This window comes from Emys orbicularis, chromosome 17 (assembly GCF_028017835.1).
Source record: "Emys orbicularis isolate rEmyOrb1 chromosome 17, rEmyOrb1.hap1, whole genome shotgun sequence".
In the NCBI taxonomy this organism is placed as follows: domain Eukaryota; kingdom Metazoa; phylum Chordata; order Testudines; family Emydidae; genus Emys; species Emys orbicularis.
The window spans coordinates 17222102-17245236 of NC_088699.1; the positions used below are offsets into that span (position 1 = coordinate 17222102).

The following is a 23135-nucleotide window of genomic DNA, read 5'->3' on the forward strand; positions in this document are numbered from 1 at the left end:
AACGACCTATATTTCTAGGTACTGGACCTCATTGAGGTGTTCCTTGCTAAGCAGCCAGAGAACCCCCTTGTGTTTGATATTATCGAGCCCCTCCTTCTGGTGATTGAGCGGAGCATGAGTTCAGACTCTGACAAGCAGGAGCAAGACTTCCTCCAGAAAACAGCTGATATCTTCACGTAAGTGTCTGTGCTGAAGTGGCTTTCAAAGTCCTTTACCTACCTGTCAGTATGTCTTTGGTTTCTGTAGTAGCTGCTTGGTGGTGCTGACTTGACTCCTAGCAGCTGGTTGTGATGAGTCTGTTGTGTATGTGGATTAAGTATAATTCTTCTTTCTGCTAATTGCATGTTATTAAAAGGAAAAAAATCCTGATCGTTTATAGCATTCCTCCTCCACGCTCCTCCCAATGAAGGATTTCAAGTACAAAACACATTTGAAGAAGGTGAAATCCCTACTTCACATGCCGCTGAAGTCAATGGTAACCTTTCCATAGACCTCAGGCGCAGGGCCGCCCAGAGAGGGGGGCAAGTGGGGCAATTTGCCCCAGGCCCCGCAGGGGCCCCCACGAGAATATAGTATTCTATAATATTGCAACTTTTTTTATGGAAAGGGCTCCCAAAATTGCTTTGCCCCAGGCCTCCTGAATCCTCTGGGTGGCCCTGCTCAGGCTATGTGTTGAATCACACACTTTACTGGAAACTCGCCCTCTTTTGTCCAGAGTGAAATCACCCAGCAACTTACTCTGTTACTAAATTTCTGTGTAAATTTCACGGCACTGTAAAAAACGAATTTTGTAACAGCCCTACCCTGCTAGACCTTGCCTAGTGAGCCCTGCAGTTGGATGGGGGACAGCACCAGTTGAGTTGTTCATGATCATGCAGCAAGGAATCTCACTCAGCTGCTGGAGATTATTTTGAGAAACCTGCTGTCCTCCTACGCAAGGTGCGGAGACGCATGGGTTTGACACATTCCTGATTTCTCTGCTAGTTGATGTCATCCCAGACAGCTTTGGGAGGGGAGGGTGTTTTTATGAATAGAGATTCTTCATGTGCAGAAGTCTGTGTGTGTGTGTGTGTGTGTGTGTGTGTGTGTGTGTGTGTTGGGGTTGTTAAAGAGCACAAGGGAGGCTGATAGGACAGGCTGGAGTTAGGCATAAAGTGCTGTGCATGGTACATGGCGCTCTCCTGTCCCTCACACAACCTGGCTCTAGGCACCGTCAGTTCTGAGTCACTCTCTCACCTCCAGCCGCTGCTCTGCATGTGCTTCAGTACTGACGAGGTTTGAGGCCACCAAATGCGTTCCATGTGTGAGCCTGGATCTCTAGGTGAAAGGTGTAAACAGCTGCTCCGCAAACCCTGCCCTCCTTGAACTGAAGCACAAGAAAGATCAAACAGCTAATGAGTGCCGTACCCACTCCGCCACAGGGCTACCTGTGGTTGCGGCACAGCTCCCATTTCCAGCCGTGAGATGCATGCTGGGTAACTCCGAGCCCTAATGTCGAGGGTTAATGCCAGCGCATTGCTCCGAACTCTCTCTTCCGAGGTGACAGCCCTGCATTCTTCATGCCTGAGTCCTCTTTTCAGGAATCACTTATGTAGAGCCAAGCAGTACTGCAGGAGCGTGGGCGACCTGCGGGAGGATTTGCATGCCTTGCTGGAGAGCCTGGTGAAGAGAGCCAGCAAGCACACGGACTCCGCGCTGGCACTCTACTATTTCAGGTGGGTAGCAAGGCTGGGAGAACTCTTCATTTAACACCGTGCTAGGAGGGGGGCTGTAAGTGGGTAAGTTGCATTGGCCTCAGTGGGAACCTTACACAAGGTCTGTCTTTGGTCCAAATGCCACAGGCAGTTTCACTAAGTGAATGGGGAGGTGCCTCCATTCAGGTTGGTGAAATCGAAGACCTCGGTGGTTCATAGGCTGAGGAAATGGTGCTAATATTTCAAATCATTAATTGAAAGGGGTAAGGCGGGGGGGCGGGGCGGCAGCGGCAGTTTTGTCTGGTCCATTTTAGTTGGTTACAATGGTTACAACTAACCATTATAGCTGGTTAGTTATGGTAACACTGAAACCATGCCAGTAGACAGAGCTGGTGAGACCAAGTTGACCAGTAGGCCTGGGGGAAATGTGGGCGTTGGAAAATCCCGAGGAGGCTGTAGAGAAGTGAGGGGGGACAGCGGCTGAGCTGGCAAGCTAGGGAGAGTGTCCTGCCAGTTTGAAGCACCACTGACATGAGAAGCAAAATTTGTAGTGCTCCTCTTGCCTGGGATATATGGTACAGAAATGGTCCAACCCAACTGGTAGAAAGTAGAAAGGCTCTCGCTGGCTTCTGTAGTCGGTGATGGAATTGGGTCTTGATTCTGGCTGATCGGGATGGGAACTGGTGTCACTGCAGGGCTGGCGTCCCCTTGCAGTGGCCGTTCTGCATGCACCCTGGTAGCTTGTTTCCCCATCTGTGTTTCACAAGGGAAACACAACCAGAGCTTTAAACAGCTGAAAACCTTAAGCAGAAGGGCGCTAACCTCTACTTGACAGCGTCTGCTTCTCTCCCCCTTGGTGCAGGTGGGTTAGTAGCTCCCAAGATGCTGGTGCAGCATATATTTATTTCTCCTGTTGCCATGTTATGCCAGAAAGCGGGGGTGACCTCAAGCTAGTCCCATCCATTTCTGAACCTTGGTTCCCCCATCTCTGAATGGGGATGCCATTACTTAGCACTCTAAACATGCCTAGTCAGGTATGACTCAACTATAACATTGTGCGTCCCGCTGCAGTCTGTTGGCTGTATCCCCCTGATGCATGAGAATGTCTGCTCTTTGGGGTAGGGACCGCCTTCCCATGGCATGTGTGTATGGTGCCTAGTGCAATAGGGCAGCTGTAGGCGCTACCACAATACAGTAAAAAGAGTGTGCAAGGCACTGGGCTATTCTTGGGTGGAAGGTGTAACAAGAGCAAAGGGGTGTTGGCTCCTGACATAGCCATCAGTAAAACAGAGACTGCATTAGAGAGAGGAGACCCTGCAGCTACCCCAGCATCCAGACCTGTTTGTTGTCCCTGCTGCAGACCACTGAGAAGAGCTGTTTGCTCTCTGTCTGTCTGACCAGTGGCCTGCTTGTAAGTTCTGTTGGAGACCTGATTGCAGGGGCCTGGGCCTCGGCTTTTGGGCACTCCACTAAACACTGCCCACTTCTCGGTTTTGTTTCTGGTTCAGCGCCTCTTTGTACCTGTTCAAAGTGCTGAAAGGAAATGTGGCCAGAGAGACGGCGACTCCGCTTTCTCCCTCGAAAAAGAAACGGAAAAACAGCGAAGGGAGCAGTGCACAGACTGACCAGGTAAGAGGGCTGTCCGCCTCCCAAGGCAGGGGCTCTACGGGGCTGGGATCCCAGGTGGGCTTTGTATTGTCAGTGTGCATTGTATTATTGCCATTTGGTGGTCGTGGTCCCCCAATGTTCTGCCTCTTCGTTTCCTGAACTGCCATATCCTCGCTGACCCTCCTATTCAGTCTTCTTAACCACCTGTCCAGGTGAGGTCTCTCTCAGCCATCAAAGGGTGCTAATACATTTTTAGGTGCCTGCTAATTGGATAATAAACCAGACCCCGAGCTTACATATTAATGCTGCTCACCCCACTGTTCTCACGTATCTTTGCCCCGCTACCTCTTCCCGCTGACTCTGAGCCCTTTTCCAGGAGGGGTCGGGTGTAATCCAGCAAATTGGAGCATGGCCAAACTCACCTGTGTATGGAGGCAGTGTTGTCCAGTGGACTGGCAGTCAGGAAACCTGGGTGCTGTTTCTAGCTCTGCTACTGATCTGCTGTGTGGCCTTGGGCAGGGGTCTCGAGCTGTTCTGAAAATCCCAGTGTCGATCCCTTTCTGTGCCTTAGTTTTCACTACCTGGACAATGGGAATAAGGATAGTTCCCTTTCATAAAGCACTTATGGAGCTATAAATAAAAAGCACCAGGTAAGAGCCGAGCGGTCTTGATCCTTGCACACTCAGAGCTCGCGTGACTTTGGGGGTGTGAGGAAAATGCTGAGGGTGGGCCCTTGAAAAGGCATGTTGTTTGGGACAAATGTATAAGTTACCCAAGAAGGATAAGTTTTGGCAATCTCGGCGTGCTCTCTGGTGCTCTGGTATAGATAGAATCGCTCCCATTGTTTCACAAACCTCATCTTCCCTTGCTGCCCTTTCCAGCTTTCTGGCACAGGCATTCTGGACCTGAAGAGAGTGACCATGGTGTATCAGGAGGCATTGAGTGGATTCCTGACCAGGCGAAAGAGTGCCCTCACGGGATCTATGTTTCTTGATCTCTTCAACCGCTTCCCGGTAAGCGTTGCTAGGAATGTGGTACCCTGTGTTCCAGGGTAAACCCTCGGAAAGCAACGAGTTTTATTTTTCAGTTCATTGCAGGCTTGCAGAACAGCTGTAAGATTTACAAGAATGCAGCTTGCTAAGTCTAAGAGGCAGAGGAATGAACTATTGTTACCCTCTGCCATTTACACAGCATCGTACGGGGGAGTACTGGCATAGAAATCTGAATTGAATTGAAAGGCCATACTTTTTAGGATGCCTTATGAGGCCCTAGACAGATGAAACCTGCCATTGTGTATTAGCTTGATACGTGTACTCAAGATGGTAGGGATGCATTAGACTTGCAATTCTAGTCCAGCTGCCTCCGGGCAATGGCTTTTTATCTGCGCACACAAGGTATGCTGAGTGTCTGCATTTTCTCAGTCTCCTGCAAACTAGACTCCAGTGCACATATTCCAACCTTGTTTGTGGAGCAGTGTTGTCACCCCCAAACCTTTGGGATAGGCAGTGGATGTTGACTCCTGCAGGCTTTGAACCTCTGCACCTAATTGGAACTGGTACTCCTTATATAGGCTGCCTCTAACCCTCCTGAGCCAGTTGGCTTTCCAGGAGTCTGTCCAAGAAATAGTTCTCTGAACCCCTTCCCTCCTCTTGACAGCTAGAGGACATGCCCCTCCTGGTACTTCAGATACACAGAGGCTTTCGGGTAAAGGAGGCTCTGCTTTAGGAGGGCCCTTTCTCCAGAATCTTCAGCATTGTAAACCCTCTCTGGGGATGAGGCTGACCTCGGTGTATTGGACTCAGTGAGCAGTATTTGTCCTGAATGCATGTCTCTTCTCAAATAAAACCTCAGACCTGCAGACATCCATCTCTCCCTGGGCTGCTGTGGCAGTTTAATTAGCTTCCTGGAGAGCAGTGGTGTTTGCAATAAGCTGGATCATGGAGCGTCTGAGCTGGGGCCATCAAGAAATGGAGGTGATGGTTTATATTACCCTCCCCCCCCCCCCCCCCCCCAAAAAAAAATAAAGCTAAACCAAAGCCCACAAAATTCTGTGATGCTTCAGGTCCTTTAGGAGCAGGGGGAAAGCCACTGGACAGCTGTCTCATGGCTGTTTAATTAAGGAAAGAGGCTCTAAAATGTCAAACTGAGAATGAGACATTTTCAGATTCTTTACGTAATTTAGCTCTGGCAAGGGGGAGCTTCTGGAACGCTGGTTTCCTTGTGAGGCTGTGCCCTGCCCTACCCTAATTGACTAGTGAGAGATGGGACGGGCAAATACCATCTATTGGCCAGAGAGTCTCATGTGCCTACTCCCGGCTCTTCCATTGATCTTGGGCAACTTGTTAGGACCCGATTCTGCAACATGCCAAGTATTCTTGGTTCCCATTGGAGGCATCGGGAGCTAAGGGCATGGAGTTGCTTTCAGGATCATCCCCTAAACTTCCATCTCTGATTTTGTCCATTTAAAGGTGATGGTTTATGAGGGTGTTGGGATGTCTAGTTTTAGTTTAACCTGTTGCCAGGCCTGTCTATTCACTGAGTCACAGATCTGAGTTCCCTCCTGAGTCTCTATGGTTTTTAATAACCGCACAAAGAGTAAGGGAGGGGTTCATTCTATAGCAAAGAACTGCACGTGCCTCTGATGGACCAGGTACTTTGTCAGAGCAAAGCATTACAATTATTTATACATGAAATCAGAGATTTTTGAGCAAGATGTTTGTTCACCCTTCTTGTTTGCATTGTTTTCTTTGGATTCTTAATGCTCGTGAAGCTGTGAAGATTAATTTAGGGACATAGGAGTTGCCAGATTGACCTCAGACTCAAGGTCCACTAGTCTGGTAACCTCTCACTGACAGTGGTGAATACTTGCTTTTTCCGAGGAAGGTGCAAGAAACTCCGCAATGGGCAGTTGTGGAATAACCTGTGCACAGGGAAACTTTCTCCCTGACCCGCATTAGTTGCAGGTTGATTTCACCATGAAGCATGAGAGTCAGTATCCTTTCCAACACTCTTGCTTGTTTTTTTTTAGTATTCACCTTTCTAAGAGCTTGTCTACTCATGAAAACTAATCCAGAATAAATTTGGTTAGGGTGAGACTTTAAAGCAGATTAAGTACTTGCCAAGTGGATTGAGCTAATTAGGAATAAGGCACTCTGTTCCAGAATAAGAGCATCCACACATGGAATTCATCAGGAATAACTCCCTTTGTAGACCAGCCCTAACTCTGGGTATTCCCATGCGTCAGTGGGACAGTAGAGGTGCCTAAAATGTTGGCAGGATCTGGGCTTAAGCCCACAGTGCCAGAGCATGAAATTGGGACCCTATTGAAGACAGTGGGAGTTTTGCCACAGACTTCAGTAGAGCTAAGGTTTTGCCCAGCGTTGTGAGTAAAGCTGGTTACCTTTCCAGGAACCAGGTGCTGAATCCACATACAAAATGTAGGCCTTTTTAAAACAAACAAACTAGGCTTTGCAATGAGGCACTAATGGCCAGGTCCTTCTTTGTTACAGGTCATGTGTAAGCCGTTAATAGACACCCTCGTCAAGTCTATCACAGCGGGAGCAAGGCAGCATCAGCAGGTAAGAAGGAAAACAAGGCAGCAAAGCTGCATTAAGCAGCAATTTGGAGATGGCACTTAATCATGTTGGCTCGGCTGATGCTTCATAGGTGTATTGCTGCCTTTGGAGTTGCCCAATTCTGCAAAGTGGGCTTCCCAAGGAGGGTTCTCTTGGGGCTGTTGCTTTCCCGCTGTGGGTCTATGAGGCAAATTCTGAGGTTTTGTATTTTCCTGGTCACTCCCTGTGTTCTCTCAGCTACTGAGCTTTTTCAGTCCTGCTTTTTACTCATTAGTTCCATCAGGGTGCTTGACTCCTCACAGGAGTGCTCACCTCGCAGCGTTGAGCGGATATTATTGTAGAAGATGCCTGATTTTCCTTGCCTTTGAATCACTGCTTGATGCTTTGTGGGTCAGAAGCTCCTTTTATTAACTCATCATATTAGGAAATATCTGCTTCCTAATGTCAAGAGCCTGCAATTCCAAGGTTAGCCTCCTGCGCCTGCCTTAAGCACCATATACCCTCCAGGCAATGCCTTCTCCTCAGCGACCCAGTTCCAGCGATCCTCTGCTTCCCAAGCCACGTAGTTCTGTGTTTAGCTGGAAAGCTCTTGTACTATGGAACTGTTGTTGTTGTTTTTTTCCAGGTTAATTGTGTGAGCCGGGCTTTGCTATATGTGTGGTGCCTTATTGATAAAACGTGACTGGGGTGACTGCCCACTGAGGCTGCTTTACGCCCACGCGATCGAACCCGACTTTTATACCTTCAGCCATCACTGTGACATCCGAGTGCCTCCCCTGAAAACCCCTCTAGGCCAGTGACATAGTCTTGCTAACATTCCCTTTCTTAGCTGTAAAGTGCCTCTGGCTTAGAAACCCACGGCCTGGAGTGACCTTACTCTGTTGTTGTTTGATCATTAACAGCAATGGAATTAAAACACGAAGGGCCAGATACTCCTCTCTACTCACACTGCCTGAGGTTGCCAGTATAAATGAAGTTTACTCACTCTGAAAGGCCCCTGTACGCTGCCAGCGCGACCTTGGTGTAAATGAGAATCAGACCCAAAGTGACTTTGGTGGATGAAAATGAGAACGGGTTCTGTTAATAAGCAAATTAATTAATTGAAGCACGTTCTCGGTTCTGTCCCCGAGAGACTGTGCAGCCTCCCTAGCAGAGGGCTTCGTTTGTGTTACTATCTCGGCTTCTTCCATGGGGAATAACCACTCATTCCTGTAGGGATTCCCATGGTAATGTGTGAGCTTCATTTCAAGAGTCTGTTTAGCTGAAGGACTCTTGGCTCTGGGTGCGTGGGAGGGGAGAGAACATGGGCCTGGCTACACTGTGCTGATAAAGAACAGGCAGAAAGCCTGATGAAGTGTGGTGTTTTTTGTTTTGTTTTGGAGTCTGGAGTAGCAGCTAACTGACTGCAATCAGCCACCTGAATTACCCAGGCTGCATCCATCTCAGGATGTTTGGCTTCTTACAGTCAAAATTTGGTGTGTGCGTGAGTGAGTGAGTGATATCCTCCTCTCCTGATGCTAACTGACTTTATTTTGTCTAGGGATGAGACCCAAAGGGGACACCCCGTCCCCTTACCTATGGGGTAGGAGGTGTGCCAGAGATGGGGGGGGGGGTATCCTGGGCACAGGAGGGGGCATCTGCGTAGCACTTGGTGCAGTTCTGAGCTGCCCTTGGGAAACTTATGAATTAGAACAGCTCCATGGCAGATCTCACTTATACACAGCGCTATTCTGCCCCAGAATCCAGGAGGTGAAAAAGTGGAGTAAAACCATCTTTGGCTCACCCTGGACTGAGCCTAGGAATATAGGATTTGCTGGAACCGAGCTGAGGTCCATCTGGTGGAGTATCTGGTCTCCAGTGTCAGATGTTATGATAAATGTCCATGCTGTGATCAATCTGGATATTCTTGATGGCTGTATGAATGTCCTTGAATCTTGTTGAGTCCTGGGCCTCAATGACTTGAATTCCACAGAATCTAACCTCTTGTCACTGTGAGGGGACCTTGTACTTTCTGCAGGGATATATTCAGGCTCTGTGGGGCATGCTGAAGCAATTGGGTCTGCTGACAGGTGTCTCTCGTTAGCCTGTCAATTAACCCAGCAGGCTATCATCGGCTGATCTGCTGCTAGGCAGAATGTCCCAGCCAGAGCCTGCAGGAAGGACTCGTGCCAAAGGAGCAGGGTGAGTCAGACCTGGGTTTGGACTTTTGTGTTAATGTCTACAGTTAGTTTATGGTGAAAGGGGCGTGAAGCCTGTTACCCTGGGTTAAGGGGGGGTCCTCTACTGGATTTGTTCAGCTGAGCCCCCAATGTGGGGAGACAACATGGCATAGTCCTGTACTTAGGATATTGGGTGTCAGGAGACGTGGGTTCTATTTCCAGCTTGGCCTCTGACCTGCTGGGTGCCCTGGGGCAAATCACTTCCCCTTTCTGCTCCTCTCCCACTGTTTGTCTGGCTTGTCTGTTGAGATTGTAAGTTCTTGAGGGCGGGGACTTTCTCTGGGGTGTGTCTGGTGCCTAGCAGAATGGGGCCCTGCTTTTGCTGTGGGGCCTCTGGTGCTATTTTCATACCAGGAGTTAAGAGCTACTAATAATGGGTAACACCTTCTGTTTCAGTCGTAAACCTTGGTGTGTGGGGAGGGAGGTGAGAGAGGCAGACACACACAGAGCAGGCTTTCTGTGTTTGTACGGGGCTTCGCACAAAGCAACTCTGACCTGGTCAGCCACTAGCACCATGTTTAAATAATAATTTATAGACCCAATGCATGGCTGGGGTGTGTGTACCTTTACATAGCGTTTACAAAACCATTCCAATGGTTGGAGAGGGATTGGGTTGGGAGACCTGGTGCAGGCTCTTGAGGCAATGCTGGATAGTTTTAATGCAGCAGGCTTTGTTTAGGAAACTCCTCAGTGCAGATTAATGATGGAAGGATCTTTTGAAGAGCAGAATCTATGCCAGATGCAGAAAAAGGATGGCCCAGCGATTCAGGTGCTAGTCTAGGACTTAGAAGACCTGGGTTCAAGACCCTGCTCTGCCACATGCTTCCATTGAGACTTGGGGCAAGTCACTTAATCTCTCTGTTCCCCATTGGTGAAGTGTGGATAATAGTATATCCTGCACAGGGGTATTGTGGGGATAAATACATCAGATTGTGAGGTGCTCATAATCACTACAGTAATGAGGGCCATACAAGCACCTAATAAGTATGTTGCATTGACCCTCCTTATAATTACTACAGAACCGGGTCTCTCCTGGAGGGATTCGGGGGAGGGGGTTGTGGAAAATGGGGCCTGGTCTGCAGATAAAGATGCACCAGTTGAGTGAAATAAGTGATTTTTAAACTGATTCATTTAAAATGGTGCAACTTTGTGTGCAAGTCACTTCTCTCCCAGGGCTTCAGTTTCCCTCCCTGTGATAGGGAACTGATGATGCTCCTCTCCTTTGTAAAGCACTTTGAGATCTATGGAAGTAGGTGGCGTTATATTGTGGGTGGGAGCTCTGAAATCAATAGAAACCTGGCTCAGAGGGGTCTAGCCTGTGTTGGTAAATTTGCAGACAAGCTAAACCAGTATAGCCAGTTTTAAACTGGTAGAAATGTCTGGAGCGTGGTTTGTACCAATCCCTCAGTCTGTTTTGAAACCAATTCATGTTTAAACCAGTGCAACTTGTGTGAGTAGATAAGGCCTGAAATTCCATGAATGTTACTCCCATCGAAGGAAGGAATTATAGACCAGTCAGCCTAACTTGGATACCTGGCAGGAGACTGGAACAAATTATTAAACAATCAGTTAGTAAGCGCCTAGAAGACAACAGGGATATAAGGAATAGCCAGCATGATTTGTCAAGAACAAATCATGCCAAATAAACCTATTATCCTTCTTTGTCAGGGTTTCTGGCCTAGTGGTTGGGGGGAAGCAGTAGATGTGATGTATCTTGATTTTATTTAAGGCTTTTGACACAGTCCCCCATGACATTCACATAAACAAACTAGGGAAATGTGATCTAGATGAAATTACTGTAAGGTGTGAAATTCATTGCCTTCCTGTTGGTACAGTGCTCTGAGACCCTCCGATGGAATACAAAGCATTGACGTTTGTAGTTGGATACAGTGGTCGCATTCCGAATGCTGTTTTTCTTCTGAGCTAGCAGCAAAAGAACAGGGACTGCTGCTCCAGACATGCCCATCTTCAGGCTAAAAATCTGCAAGCCATTTGAAATGAACCCCCTTCTGCTTGGTAGTGCTTGGCAGCTGCTCCCTCTACAATGTCTTTCAAAGCTTAATTTCCCTTCAAGGGCTGGGGGGAGCGGGCTGTGTTTTTTACATTATAAAAATTCACAAAGGCTTAAAATCTTTAGACTCTTTTGTTAATTGCTACTCTTGCAGCACTTTCTACCATTGCCCCTGAAGCCATGTGTATAGGTAATTTAGATCTCCACTATAATGACCTCTATGAATATGGCCTATTGCATGTTTATTGGGGCGTTAATTTACTGTGCTCCTGCTGCTAGCAATAAATACTTTCTAATAAAAATCTGTTTAAACAAATTCTGGATTGCAAAGGATTATTCATGGAGCCTTTAGACCTGCTTGCATGTGTATGTTTTCTTACAAGTCAGAGCAATAATTACTGGAGACCATATGTTATAGGCCAGAGCTTCCATAGGGCTCGGCTCGTTGGATGCAGTTCTGGGTGCTGAGCACTTGAAAATACTGCCAGCTAACCTTGATCCTGCACCCACTGAAACTAATGGCACGATTAGTGCATGATCAGGCTCATTGTTTGTATAGAAACCATCTGCATGCAGTGGAGGCCTTGTCCTTACCCTTAGCGCAATGTAACCGTACTGGTTCAGATTCCTTTTTACACGTGCGTGCGCATGCACAAAGGTAGTACAAGCAGAAGTGGCAGCGAGCAGGAGGCTCTTTGATCACACACATTAACATAAGAAAATAATACGTCTTCTGCCGCCAACGAAACTGCTTGTGTCAGACCTTTGAACTAACCTGCCGCTAATGAATTGCATCGAACTTCTGGTGCATACGGGTCTGTTGGCAGTTCCGACGCTTGCAATTAGTTAAGCAGAACGTGTGTGGCATATTAACAAACGTGGGAGGCATGCTGCTGTCTCTGCTGTTCTGTTGACTATATGGGACATTGGCTTCTAGTGCTGTCAGCCTGACAGTTTCCATGAGCACTGAACTGCCTTCTTCTTTTAAATTCTGTTTTGAAATATACGTGCATGGGCTCATTTCCCTCCTACTTCCCTAATGCAATTTGATCTTATTGCTGCAATTGTTTCCTCAGGGAACTTGACCTTCAAATTGCTTCCTTGTGCTTTGTTTCACTGCATGAAGAATTGTTTTTTCAATGAACTCCTGAAAGGATTGTTTTTGCTTGTTGGGCTGCCGGAGTATGAACAGGGGATTGAGATGTGCATTTCATCCTAGAGATGGTTGCACAACTCAGCTACATACCAAAGCTCTCCTGACCCTCAGGTGAGAAATGGCTTCCTGCTTTATTTTTAGCAACGTCAATACATTGTGTGAGTAGCTGAAGTAACATTGAGTTGAGTAGCATTGGATGCATCCCTCTGAAGCTATTAATGTGGTGTTTGTTAAAGCCCCTTGAGCATCGTTGTGGAAAGGGCTGGAAAAGAGAAAAGTCTGATCCTTCTTTATACGATGGACCACTTGGAGGTTGTGGCAGAGATCAAAGCTCTGTGCTGCTATAGGCAATGTGCGTATACATAAGAGACTGCCTGCGACAAAGAGCTTACTATCCAAACAGGACAAAGAGAGAGTGGAAGACAAGAAGTGCTGTTTATCCCCTTTTTACTGATGGGCGAACTGAGAGAATAAGTGATTTGCTCAAGACAAAATAGCGAGTCTGTGGCAGGGCTGGGAATGAAACCCAGATCTCTTGAGTCTCAGTCCAGTGCTTTGACTATGAGCCTGAGCTCTCTTTGGAAGGAGCAATATGCCTACTCTGGTGCTCATTTGCTGTCGTTACTCTAGGGCAGTGGTTCCCAAACTTGTTCTGCCGCTTGTGCAGGTAAAGCCCCTGGCGGGCCAGGTCGGTTTGTGTACCTGCCGTGTCTGCAGGTTCGGCCGATCGCGGCTCCCAGTGGCTGCGGTTCGCTGCTCCGGGCCAATGGGAGGTGCTGGAAGCGGCACGGGCCGCCAGGGGCTTTCCCTGCACAAGCGGTGGAACAAGTTTGGGAACCACTGCTCTAGGGGCTTGTGTATACGGGCACCTTTAGGGAAATACAAACGAACTGACTAAATCTGTGAAGAATGCACATCAATTAAAACACGTTTAGGGCCCCCTGCCCCACCCCCCCACCCCACAGAGGGCTCTCATTCCGCCAAGGAGGATTAAACCACAGTGAACTGAAGGCCACTTTATTTCTGAATGAGAACATCCATGCATGGGTTTAATGTGCTTTAACTTAGGGGTGGTAACTTCCCAGGTGTAGTTAATTCATCATAGTGCCCTGTGTTGACCAGCCCTGGGTCTGTTGCTGTCATCCAAGCAGGTGGTCTGGATTAGACGGTTGATGCGTTCCGTTGAGACAGTAGGAAAATGTGTTTGGATAATTTCGGTGAGTGGTAATAGCCATTTAGGTGCATCCAAACAGAGCACTGAGCCTTTCACGAGGGTTTAGGTAATTTCCCTGCCATTTTCCAAAGTGAAACTAAGTCGAAAGTGTTTGACTGTCTCGAAAGATGCCCATGCGCGTACTCTAAATCTCCTGGTGTGAGGCAATGTCTGTAGTGAAGACTTTCTTTTAAAGGCTGATCCAGTCATTTTAAGCTTTAATGAACCTTCCAATGTGGAAAGGCTTTGGGCTACTGGATGATGGCTCTGTACTTGCGGTGGGGAAAAGAACCTCTTGCTCATAGCTTGAATCTACTCAGGTGGGTTTTGATGGTGGTTCAGTGGCCTGTGACATTAGTTTCTGATCTCAGTCTGTTTCCTAATGGAGAAGAGTTCATCCTGCAAAAACATCCATTACCATGGATAGGAATAAGTCCCCTTATCAAGTGTCGCAGTGGAAAGCCGCAGGATTCCCAATCTCGAGACCTTTTTCCAGGGCTGGGGTAATGGAGTAATGCATGTTCCATGGCCTGTTTGTCTGGCAAATATTCATCATTGTGTGTGTTGTGCAGTTTGTGTTGTGTGTTTGTTTAAACACAGTAACCTGGAGCCTTTGTGTTCACCTCACAATGTACCAGGTGAGGTGCAAAGGTGACTCACCTGCCTTTTCTCTGTGGAGATTAAGGATGCAGGGGTGGGCCAGGGAAGCAGAATAATATTTTACTTGTCCAGCAAACACAAGATTCTTGTCCTTGGGTGATTTGGCTAGAATTCTGCAAGGCCTTCAAGTAAGTGCATAGCTGACATTTAGGCTTCAATTGGCATGGAGATGGAGCTCAAAATGTTACCTTTTGTCAATATATATTCATAGCTGTTTCAAAATGCATTTTCTAAAGCAGCCCATGATGGGAAACACTTTAAAATGTATTTAATCTAGAATATACTTTAGGCAAGTTACTGATTATTCTTGGTGTCTCCGGAGCCTCCTTTAAGAGCTCTAATGTAAATAGATAAACTTTGCAGAATCCAAGTAATTCTGTGCCAATGCTGCCTTCGCCGTGAGAGTGAAAAATGATCTCTAAACCCTGCCAAAAGTGGTCTTGGCTGGGTGACAACAATGTATTTGAACAGTTTGTTTCATATGAATTTTTTAAGTTGAAAAGTAATTAAATTTTAACACGGTAAGTACAGCTAAAGAGCCGCACAGCATCAAAAGCTGGCACCCCCCTGGGTAAGCATATATTTCTGTCCATGCCTGTGATCAACAAATGAATCATTACACTAATGCACCTTACTTTGAATGAATTTTCATAGATGTTTTCCAGCAGGTGGTAGGGAGAATTTGTTACGGAATAGTTTGCATAAGCTGCTATTGGTAATGAAGCAAATTTGAAACCTGCCCAGATTAGTACCGTTGCCATTTGTACTCCACCTCCTTTCCTTTTGAAATGTGACTTGAGAAGGGAGAGAGGGTGGGAGATGTTTCCCAGATCTCAATCATTTAAACCAGCCTCCATTCTCTTTTCTCTGCATTGTTCCAGTCACGGTACTTGCTATGTAGTTCTTTCACAGAGCTTCCACTAGGGGCCAGGCTCGATTCCGTGTCCGGCAGAGACAGGTGGACTGTTAGACACCTCAGTTAACTAGAGGAAGTGGTATGGTTCTTTATGCAATGCAGTATTGCAGCAGGTGTTTATTTTTAATCATGGCAGACAATTTTTTAAGAGCAGAAGTAAAAGTATCTGTAAAAGTCAGGGGTGTTTGCACTGAAACCTGATTGCAGTTTTCTGTCTGATTTCCCCCCCCCCCCCCCCTTCTTTTGCTTAAAGAGAAGAGTGGTCTAGGCCAGTTGGGTGGAATTGAAGGAAAAGCTGAATTTAGGGGTTAATCCCACAGTGCTGAGCCACTCTGATCCTGATCCAGCAAAGTACATAAGCATGTGCTTAACGCTAAGCATGGGAGTAGTCCCTTTGGCTTGAGCTGGAATATTCATGTGTTCAAGGGCTTTGCTGATCGGGGCCAGAGTGCTTTGTTCCTGGCAGGATCAAGCCTTTAATTCCTAGATCTTTGAGCTGTATTGTGGATGTAGATCCATCTCAGCCTTCCACTTCTGCAATGGAATTGTGAATTTGACACCCTGTTGTTTGCCTCAGGAAAACGCAAAGAAACCCGTTTTTCCCTTAGATGCTGCTGAGTCTATACATAGCCTCTGATGTTATTTGGAAACGTGTCTTGTGCCATTTTTAAATGCAATCTTCTGGCCTGAGTTGCTTTATAAGCCACTTTTATTTTCACCTATTCGACTGGGCTGATTTAAAATTTAAAAAGTACCTTATTAACCCCATTCAGGGGAGCGTGAAACATTTAAATAAGCAGGGGTTCCAGAGGAGCCAATGCATGAGTTTCCATTGTGGTACATACCTGTATTCGTTACCAACTGGGGTGTGTAAATGGGGTTGTGCTACATCTCAGCCATAGATGTGGCTTACTTTGTGCACTCAAACTCTCTTGGGAACGCCATACACACCTGTGTGCGCCTCCTCTGAAAGATCATCTCACACCTGTTTTCCCCTCAATGGTGGTGGTAATTTTTTTTCTGGTTGCCGTGTGATGGCTCTCGAGTGGCCTGTTGCAAATGTTGATCAGAATCCGTTTTCCGGTGGACAGATGTCTGCATTGCACACCTAGAAACCCACAACTGGCACTAGCCTGTCTCAATAGAGATGGTGAAGACAGATAGACTTGGGGACTTGAAGCAATCTTGAGGTGGGCCCCCCACATCAGGCTTCTGTGGCAAGTTGATAGGTTCTTGATGGCCAGGTGGAGAAGCTTCTGCTGCTGCTGTCTGTGCTCTACCTACTCTGTGGATAACTGAGGTGAGATTAGGTTATTGCTCCAGCACCTTTGGCAGATACTAGACACACGCCGTCTCTCCGGGCCAGATTTTCAGTAAGAGCTTGACTACTGTTCAGACACCTACATAAATGGACAGATTTTGGGGGTGCTGAGCTCTGTTTGAAAATATGGTCCTGTCTGTGTGTCATAACTTATTTGTTTGCGGTGTTGTAGCTGTGTTGGCCCCAGGACATTAGAGAGACGAGGTGGGCGAGGTCGTATCTTTTATTGGATCAACTTCTGTTGGTGAGAGAGACCAGCTTTTGAGCTGCGCAGTCTGCATGAGGCTCTCATAAAGAAGAGCTCTGTGTCACTTAAAAGCTTGGCTCCCTCACCAACCCAAGTTGATCCAATAAAATATATGACTTCACCCACCTTGTCTGTCATTTTTATATTGCCGTAGCATCTAGGAGCCCCAGTCATGGACCAAGACTCCATTGTGTTAGGTGCTGTTCAAAAACAGAACAAAAGGATGGTCTCTGCCCCAGTTCTCTCCTCCATTTTGGTTTTTAGGGGATGTAAAATATTCACTCTGCTAGATTCTTCATATTTGATTGCAAAATGATGGGTTTTTCTAGCAAATTCCCAGGGATAGAGGAAGGGTATTTTTTTTTCTTTTTTGTTACTCCATCAAAATGGAGGCTCTTTGTGAAATGCATTCTGGCACACCAGTTTGCGGTCCCTCTTTCCTTCAGTGTTACAGGTTACAGCTGATAACAAGAACTTTCACCAGCTTTCCTGGCTAGAGTCATTCACTGGGCTTGTAGTAGCCCTACCTGTCTTCAGTGGACTAGTTTGCAGTGGGTTGCAAGTCTGAGTGATTTCTTAACCTACTGAATTCTATTGGCCATCTGAGGTTTTTAAGGAGCCGTGCATTTGAGATTTGAGCTGTGCATTCTGCTCCTCCTATTAAGCAAAGCCCTGTGGTCTAGTCAGTGGAAGGGTAGATGTCTTTGTGGAGCCAGTGGGATACATTTGTTTGGTTACAAGGCTATTGTAACATGCTTAATAATTAAGAGTGGAGAAAACGAGGGGGGGGGGGGAGGCTCTCTTTTATGTTGGCTTATTTTGATGCCGTGGGTGACTGAATGACTGGATCATCAGGATTTAAGTAGCATAGATCGTACAGAACGTTTTATGGTTTTTAGGGTCAAATCCTGTTCCATTCAAGTCAGTGGTAGTTTTGCCTTTGCCTTGAATGGGGCCAGCATCAGACCCTGGGAGAGAAATCACTGCTTTGCTCTCAGATTTGTATGCAGCTACTATTCTGCTTTCCTTTCACATACGGCAAAGACGAAGATGGCAGGGAGAGCATATGTGCAGTGTTGACTCTTTTCTTGGCGTTTGATGGGTTGAGGAAGTTTAGATTCTTACCACCTGTGACGAGAGATTGTTGTGTAGCCTTGACTACCCCATCCTAAACAGGACCTGGAATGCGTTGCTGATGGCCACCAGTGAAGGAAGGATGGAGGCTGTAATACAGACAGAACCACCAGGTACAGCAATTCCTGTCCGTGGCTGCTCGCTGTGGTGGGTGCAGCTGGAAAATAATCTCTCCTATTTTGCCAATGAAGATGCAGTTAGGACCCAGTCTTGCAACTTGTGTGAGTAGTTACTGGCCCCACTTACACAAGCCATCCTCTTGACATCCGTAATAACAATAATGCCGAGCTGTTATAGCACGCTTTTATCCGCAGATCCAAGTGCCATACAGAGTGTCGTTATCCTGGTGTTAGAGATGGGGGAAACTGAGGCACAGAGCACTGATGTGACTTGCCCAAGATACCCCACCCAGCCAGAGACCCCCGTTCTCCCAAGTCCTAATCCAGTGCTGTATCCACTATGCAACACTACCTCCCTTGTAGCGTTCCTTCCAGTACTAAGGATTGTGGGATTGTCTTAATTGATGAAACTGCATTATTTGGCCCAATATGTGCTCCAGTGTTTTTGCTTCCCAGACAGCAGCTTTACTGGTGTGATGTTTTTTTAATAGTTTGAATGTTAAACTTCAAAACTGATTCTTGAGTGAATCTGAATTTTAATTTTTCATTATCTGGCTGGTAAGCGTTCTTGAGAGAGATGAAAAGCTCTGTCCATCAATTGCAAAGTCACGATTCTCATTGAGTGAATTGGGGAATACAACTGAAAGAGAGAGAGAATGCATGGGCAAAATGATAATTAGGACTTTTTTTTCCTTCCCCCTTTGCATGTATATTGGTCTTAAATCTCTGATGATTTGGCACCAGCAAGGTCTTAATGCAGTAGCCTCATTATGAATCGCCTTGAAATAAACACTGGCACATGCCTCTTTGAATTATGGAAAGGCAGCATTTTGGACCAGGGGGAACCATCCTGTTCAGGAATTGTTTGGAGGAGAATTTATTGCAGGACACAGGCTTTCTTAGGCATGCAGATGACTTTGGGCACATGAGATGTTCCATGGAGTTTGATGGGATTACTCGGGTGTGTAAAGTTACTCATGTGCCTCAGTGTTAGCAGGATCAGGACCTTTGATTCTCAGGAAGAAGAGAAGACTGGGTAAGGAGGGAAGTGGTTGCTAACTCTTTTTATTATGAGGCTTATGATATTTGACCTTTTTTTCCTAAAGCCCCAGCTACTGCAGTATTCCATGAGGATCTCTGCTTGCATTTAAAATCAAAAGGTTCTAGGGCTCACAGCTGGGGACAAATCACAAGGTTGTTTTTTTTTTTTTTTTCCGTTTTTGGAGGCTGACTCATGGTTTTTGAACACTTGAGCTGTTGGCAAAGGTGAAAGCACCCAACTAGACCCTTCACCGGGTGGACCAGCTGTGGATGTACAGCACAGCGTATATTTACAGTTCCAATGCGCTTTAACAGCCCAGTCCTGTAGTGAGATGCTGTAACTAGAGCGAGAGACTGTATACCTGCATGTGCGAGTTCTGGTCCCAGCTCTGCCACTAGTTCACCATATGACCTTGTGCAAGTCACTTAACCTTTCTGACATTAGTATATTCTCTCTCTTCCCCCCCCTACCCTATCCCCCTTGAATTTTAGGATAATAAGATACTGACTTCTGGTGAGGTGAATATTAAGAATGATTGGCCCTTCTGCTTCAGTCAATATTTATCTCAAGGGAAAATAAATCTTTATGTTCAACAAAACAAGAAGTCAATATATGGATTGTTACATCTATTCTGATTAACTTCATCAGACATTTTGGATTGGAGGGAGGGCAAAGGGGATCAGTGTGGATTTTCTTTTCATGAGTAATTTTATCAATAGCATCTGCCCAGTCATCTATGGTGAAAGAGAAGCAAAAAAAATGAGAAGTCCCCTGAAATATTTGAATTTTGCAGGGCCTGGTGCCTGATGATATGTTGAATTACTAAATAGCCAATGTACTCTGAAAAGTGCCTGGAGTGGGGAAGGCACCTGCTGTATTAGGCACATCTGCTGACTTTTAAAAAAAACCAAAAATGGTAAAATACTATTTCTGTTACTGAACTCCTGTTAGCTCGGCAGTGACAGCTCAGCTACGGGAGAGGCAGCTGTATTCTGTTCCATTGTGTGTTCATGGTTGTTTACTGAGTTCTGATCAGCTACACCTGTGCCAATGGGGCTGCACAGGTGTAACTGAGAACCTGATCAGCAGAACCCCTATCCATGGGGGTGTTGTGTAAGATGGAAAGAGCCCAGCTTGAGTCGGAGGGAGTTGCAGGGCCGGCCATTGAGGGGAGGAGGTGGGGGTAAACATCCTTTTACTTGTAAATATTTACTGAATATTTTTCATCTGAAATTGCTGAGAGAGACTGACCGTGGGACTCCACAATGCCCTTTCTAGGCCTGGTTTGCCGTTGAATGGCCCTTGAAGTCATCGGAGGGCGATGTTACACACTGTGAGTGGCAGAGAGAGAGTGCTGCATGTACCTTGCCCGTGTTGGCGAAATAATTACATTTTTCAGAGGCACCTAAATTAGACAAAAGAGGGTCCTGTGGCACCTTTAAGACTAACAGAAGTATTGGGAGCATAAGCTTTCATGGGTAAGAACCTCACTTCTTCAGATGCATTGGCCACTGTCGGTAGACAGGATACTGGGCTAGATGGACCTTTGGTCTGACCCAGTACGGCCGTTCTTATGTTCTTATTTTTTTATGTAATGCATGTATTCAGCACCTAGTCCAATGGAGCCCTGATCTCTATTGGGGCTTCTTGGCCTACTATAGGCTAGCAGAGAATAGAATGGCTGAAAGCCTTTCGAACGCATTAGGGACTGCAGTTACCGGGACGTGTTGCTTGTAGGAGGCGAGGTCTCAGCTGACACTGATCTGGGATGGGAGATGCCTGGCTTCTGGGGGCCCAGTTGCAATTATCAAGTGTGCATTCTTAAAAGGTGGACATGATTGAAACTATGATAAAAAACTGTGTCTCAGAAAGAGCATTTCTGCATTGCTGCCCTGATCCAAAGTAGACAGCACTTGCTGTGTCTTAATAATAATAATGCACATTCTCCCAGAAGTGGTTGGATACTTTCATTCTAAACCCCTTTAAATAGCCCCCAAATAAGGTTCTTAGGCTGTCTGGATTCTGTTTGCCTTGCACCAGTAATGCTGAAACAGGATTTTGTTCGCTTCTCAACTTGATCAGAAAAAAAAAAAAAATACTAATCTTTATCAACAGGCAACTTTTCTTGCTTATTAGCACATTAAAATAGTCCCATCGCAGAATAGGCACATTTTGCTTGCACTTGTGGAATATCTCAGTTGTAGCTCTAGGTTGGAGAAAGCTATTGGTGGCGGCTTCTTAGTCAACTGTTTTATCTCTAAGCTTTTGAATTGGAAAGTGGCTCTTTCTCAAGCCTGTCTTTGAATGAGTTGTTGCTACCCGAGTGTTTTTTCAGTGGCCACGGGAGTTGGATCTCATTTCAGAGCCCACAGGACAGTTCTCCATGGCCCTGATCCAGGAATGCATTCTTAATCAGGAGAGCACTTAAGTGGATGCTTATGTCTTATCAAAGTTAATGGAACTGAAGCACATGTCTCAAGATAACTATAACAAGGAGTCTGGTGGCACCTTAAAGACTAACAGGTGTATTTGGGCATAAGCTTTCGTGGGTAAAAACCTCACAGACTAACAGATGTATTTGGGCATAAGCTTTCGTGGGTAAAAACCTCACTTCTTCAGCTGCATCTGAAGAAGTGAGGTTTTTACCCACAAAAGCTTATGCCCAAATACATCTGTTAGTCTTTAAGGTGCCACCAGACTCCTTGTTGTTTTTGTAGATACAGACTAACACGGCTACCCCCGATACAAGATAACTATGTACTTATGTGCTACATTGAATAGGAATGGACCTAACCATGTACTTAAGTGCTTTCCTAGAGCGACGCCTGTATCATAACATCAGTAGTCTTGAAGACACCAAGGTCTGAATGGGCTATATAATCACCCAGTAACCCTGCAGTGATCTATGCAGGCATGCTTGGAAGGACGGGATATGGGGAAGTTTGCACTGCTGCTGCTCATTCACCGTACTTCCTCCGTCTCCAGGGTTGTGAGTCTGTACTCTCATTCTTGGTTTTTAATTTTTTGTTTCACATTTTGCTTGCTGTAATCTGCTGCTGGTCAATCAGTGGCCCATCCTTGTGTGTTAGTGTTTGTTTGTTAGTTAGGCTCCAGCAACGATCAGGGCCCCATAGCAACATTATTTCTGCCCATTGAGGGGTGGGTATGTTATAGGAAACAACATGGCCCTCTGGATAGGGCATGAGACTGGCAGTCAGAAGACATTGGGCCAGATCCTGTTTTCAGTTACACCTTTGTAAATCCAGAGTAATTTCATTGCTTTCCCTGGTGGTAAATCTGTACTGGTGTAACAGTAGAATTTGAACAAAGGTTCCTGTCTCTGATTCACTCTGCGATCTTGAGTTGAATAGATTGCTTTAACATGTCTGGACTTCAGTTTTCCCATCTGTTTTAAACTGAAATAAAATAAGGAGAGGACTGTTTCTTTCAATAGGCTGTTTAATGACCTAGTAATGCAAAATGCTATACAAATGGGCATTTAAGGTGAAAGAAAATGATGTACACCTCTACCCCAATATAACGCTGTCCTCGGGAGCCAAAAAATCTTACCACGTTATAGGCGAAACGGCGTTATATCGAACTTGCTTTGATCTGCCTGAATGTGCAGCCCTGTTCCCCCTCTTCCCCCCCCCCCCCCTCCCCCGGAGCACTGCTTTACCATGTTATATCTGAATTTGTGTTATATTGGGTCGCGTTATATCGGGGTAGAGGTGTAGTTTAAATACCTGGTTACTTACACAGACTTACTGGAGGAGCAGAATAAAAACAAATTGTGAATCTTTTCCATTATATTATTATGTTTGCTGAGTCAGACACCACACTGTACTGGCATTGTGCGATCATCTAGCGAGAGTCGCTATTGTAATGTAATATATGCATTGACACGTGGACACGGTCGCAGTTAAGGTTGCTTTGCTATATAGCCTGACACCTGAGCCCACAGTTTGTATGGCAGCAGTTGGCATCAGTTCTTCAAAATGCCAATAGCCTATTGGACTGTAAAGGTGCACGGATAGTCGGGTAAAACTTCCCGTACAATTTGCCTTCTCACCAGGGTATGTTAAATCTATCACCAGAATAATGGTGAATTTCCTGGCTGTAATGCAATTTTAAGTTTAAGATTTTAATTGCTTATTGTAATTTTTTTTATATATTAAAAAAAGGACTGGGTCTGATACGCCACAGCCTTCCATCTGTCA

At 46.1% G+C, this 23135-nt stretch overlaps 1 protein-coding gene across 1 annotated transcript in view; it reads left to right on the forward strand.

Moving 5' to 3' along the window:
- MYBBP1A (MYB binding protein 1a) overlaps positions 1-23135 on the forward strand; it is a 79429-nt gene that overhangs the window by 26670 nt on the left and 29624 nt on the right. The window contains exons 19-23 of the mRNA XM_065418350.1: positions 19-176; positions 1581-1715; positions 3203-3323; positions 4184-4315; positions 6812-6880. Of these exons, the coding sequence (XP_065274422.1) occupies positions 19-176; positions 1581-1715; positions 3203-3323; positions 4184-4315; positions 6812-6880 (615 nt within the window). The remainder of the gene's footprint in view (positions 1-18; positions 177-1580; positions 1716-3202; positions 3324-4183; positions 4316-6811; positions 6881-23135) is intronic.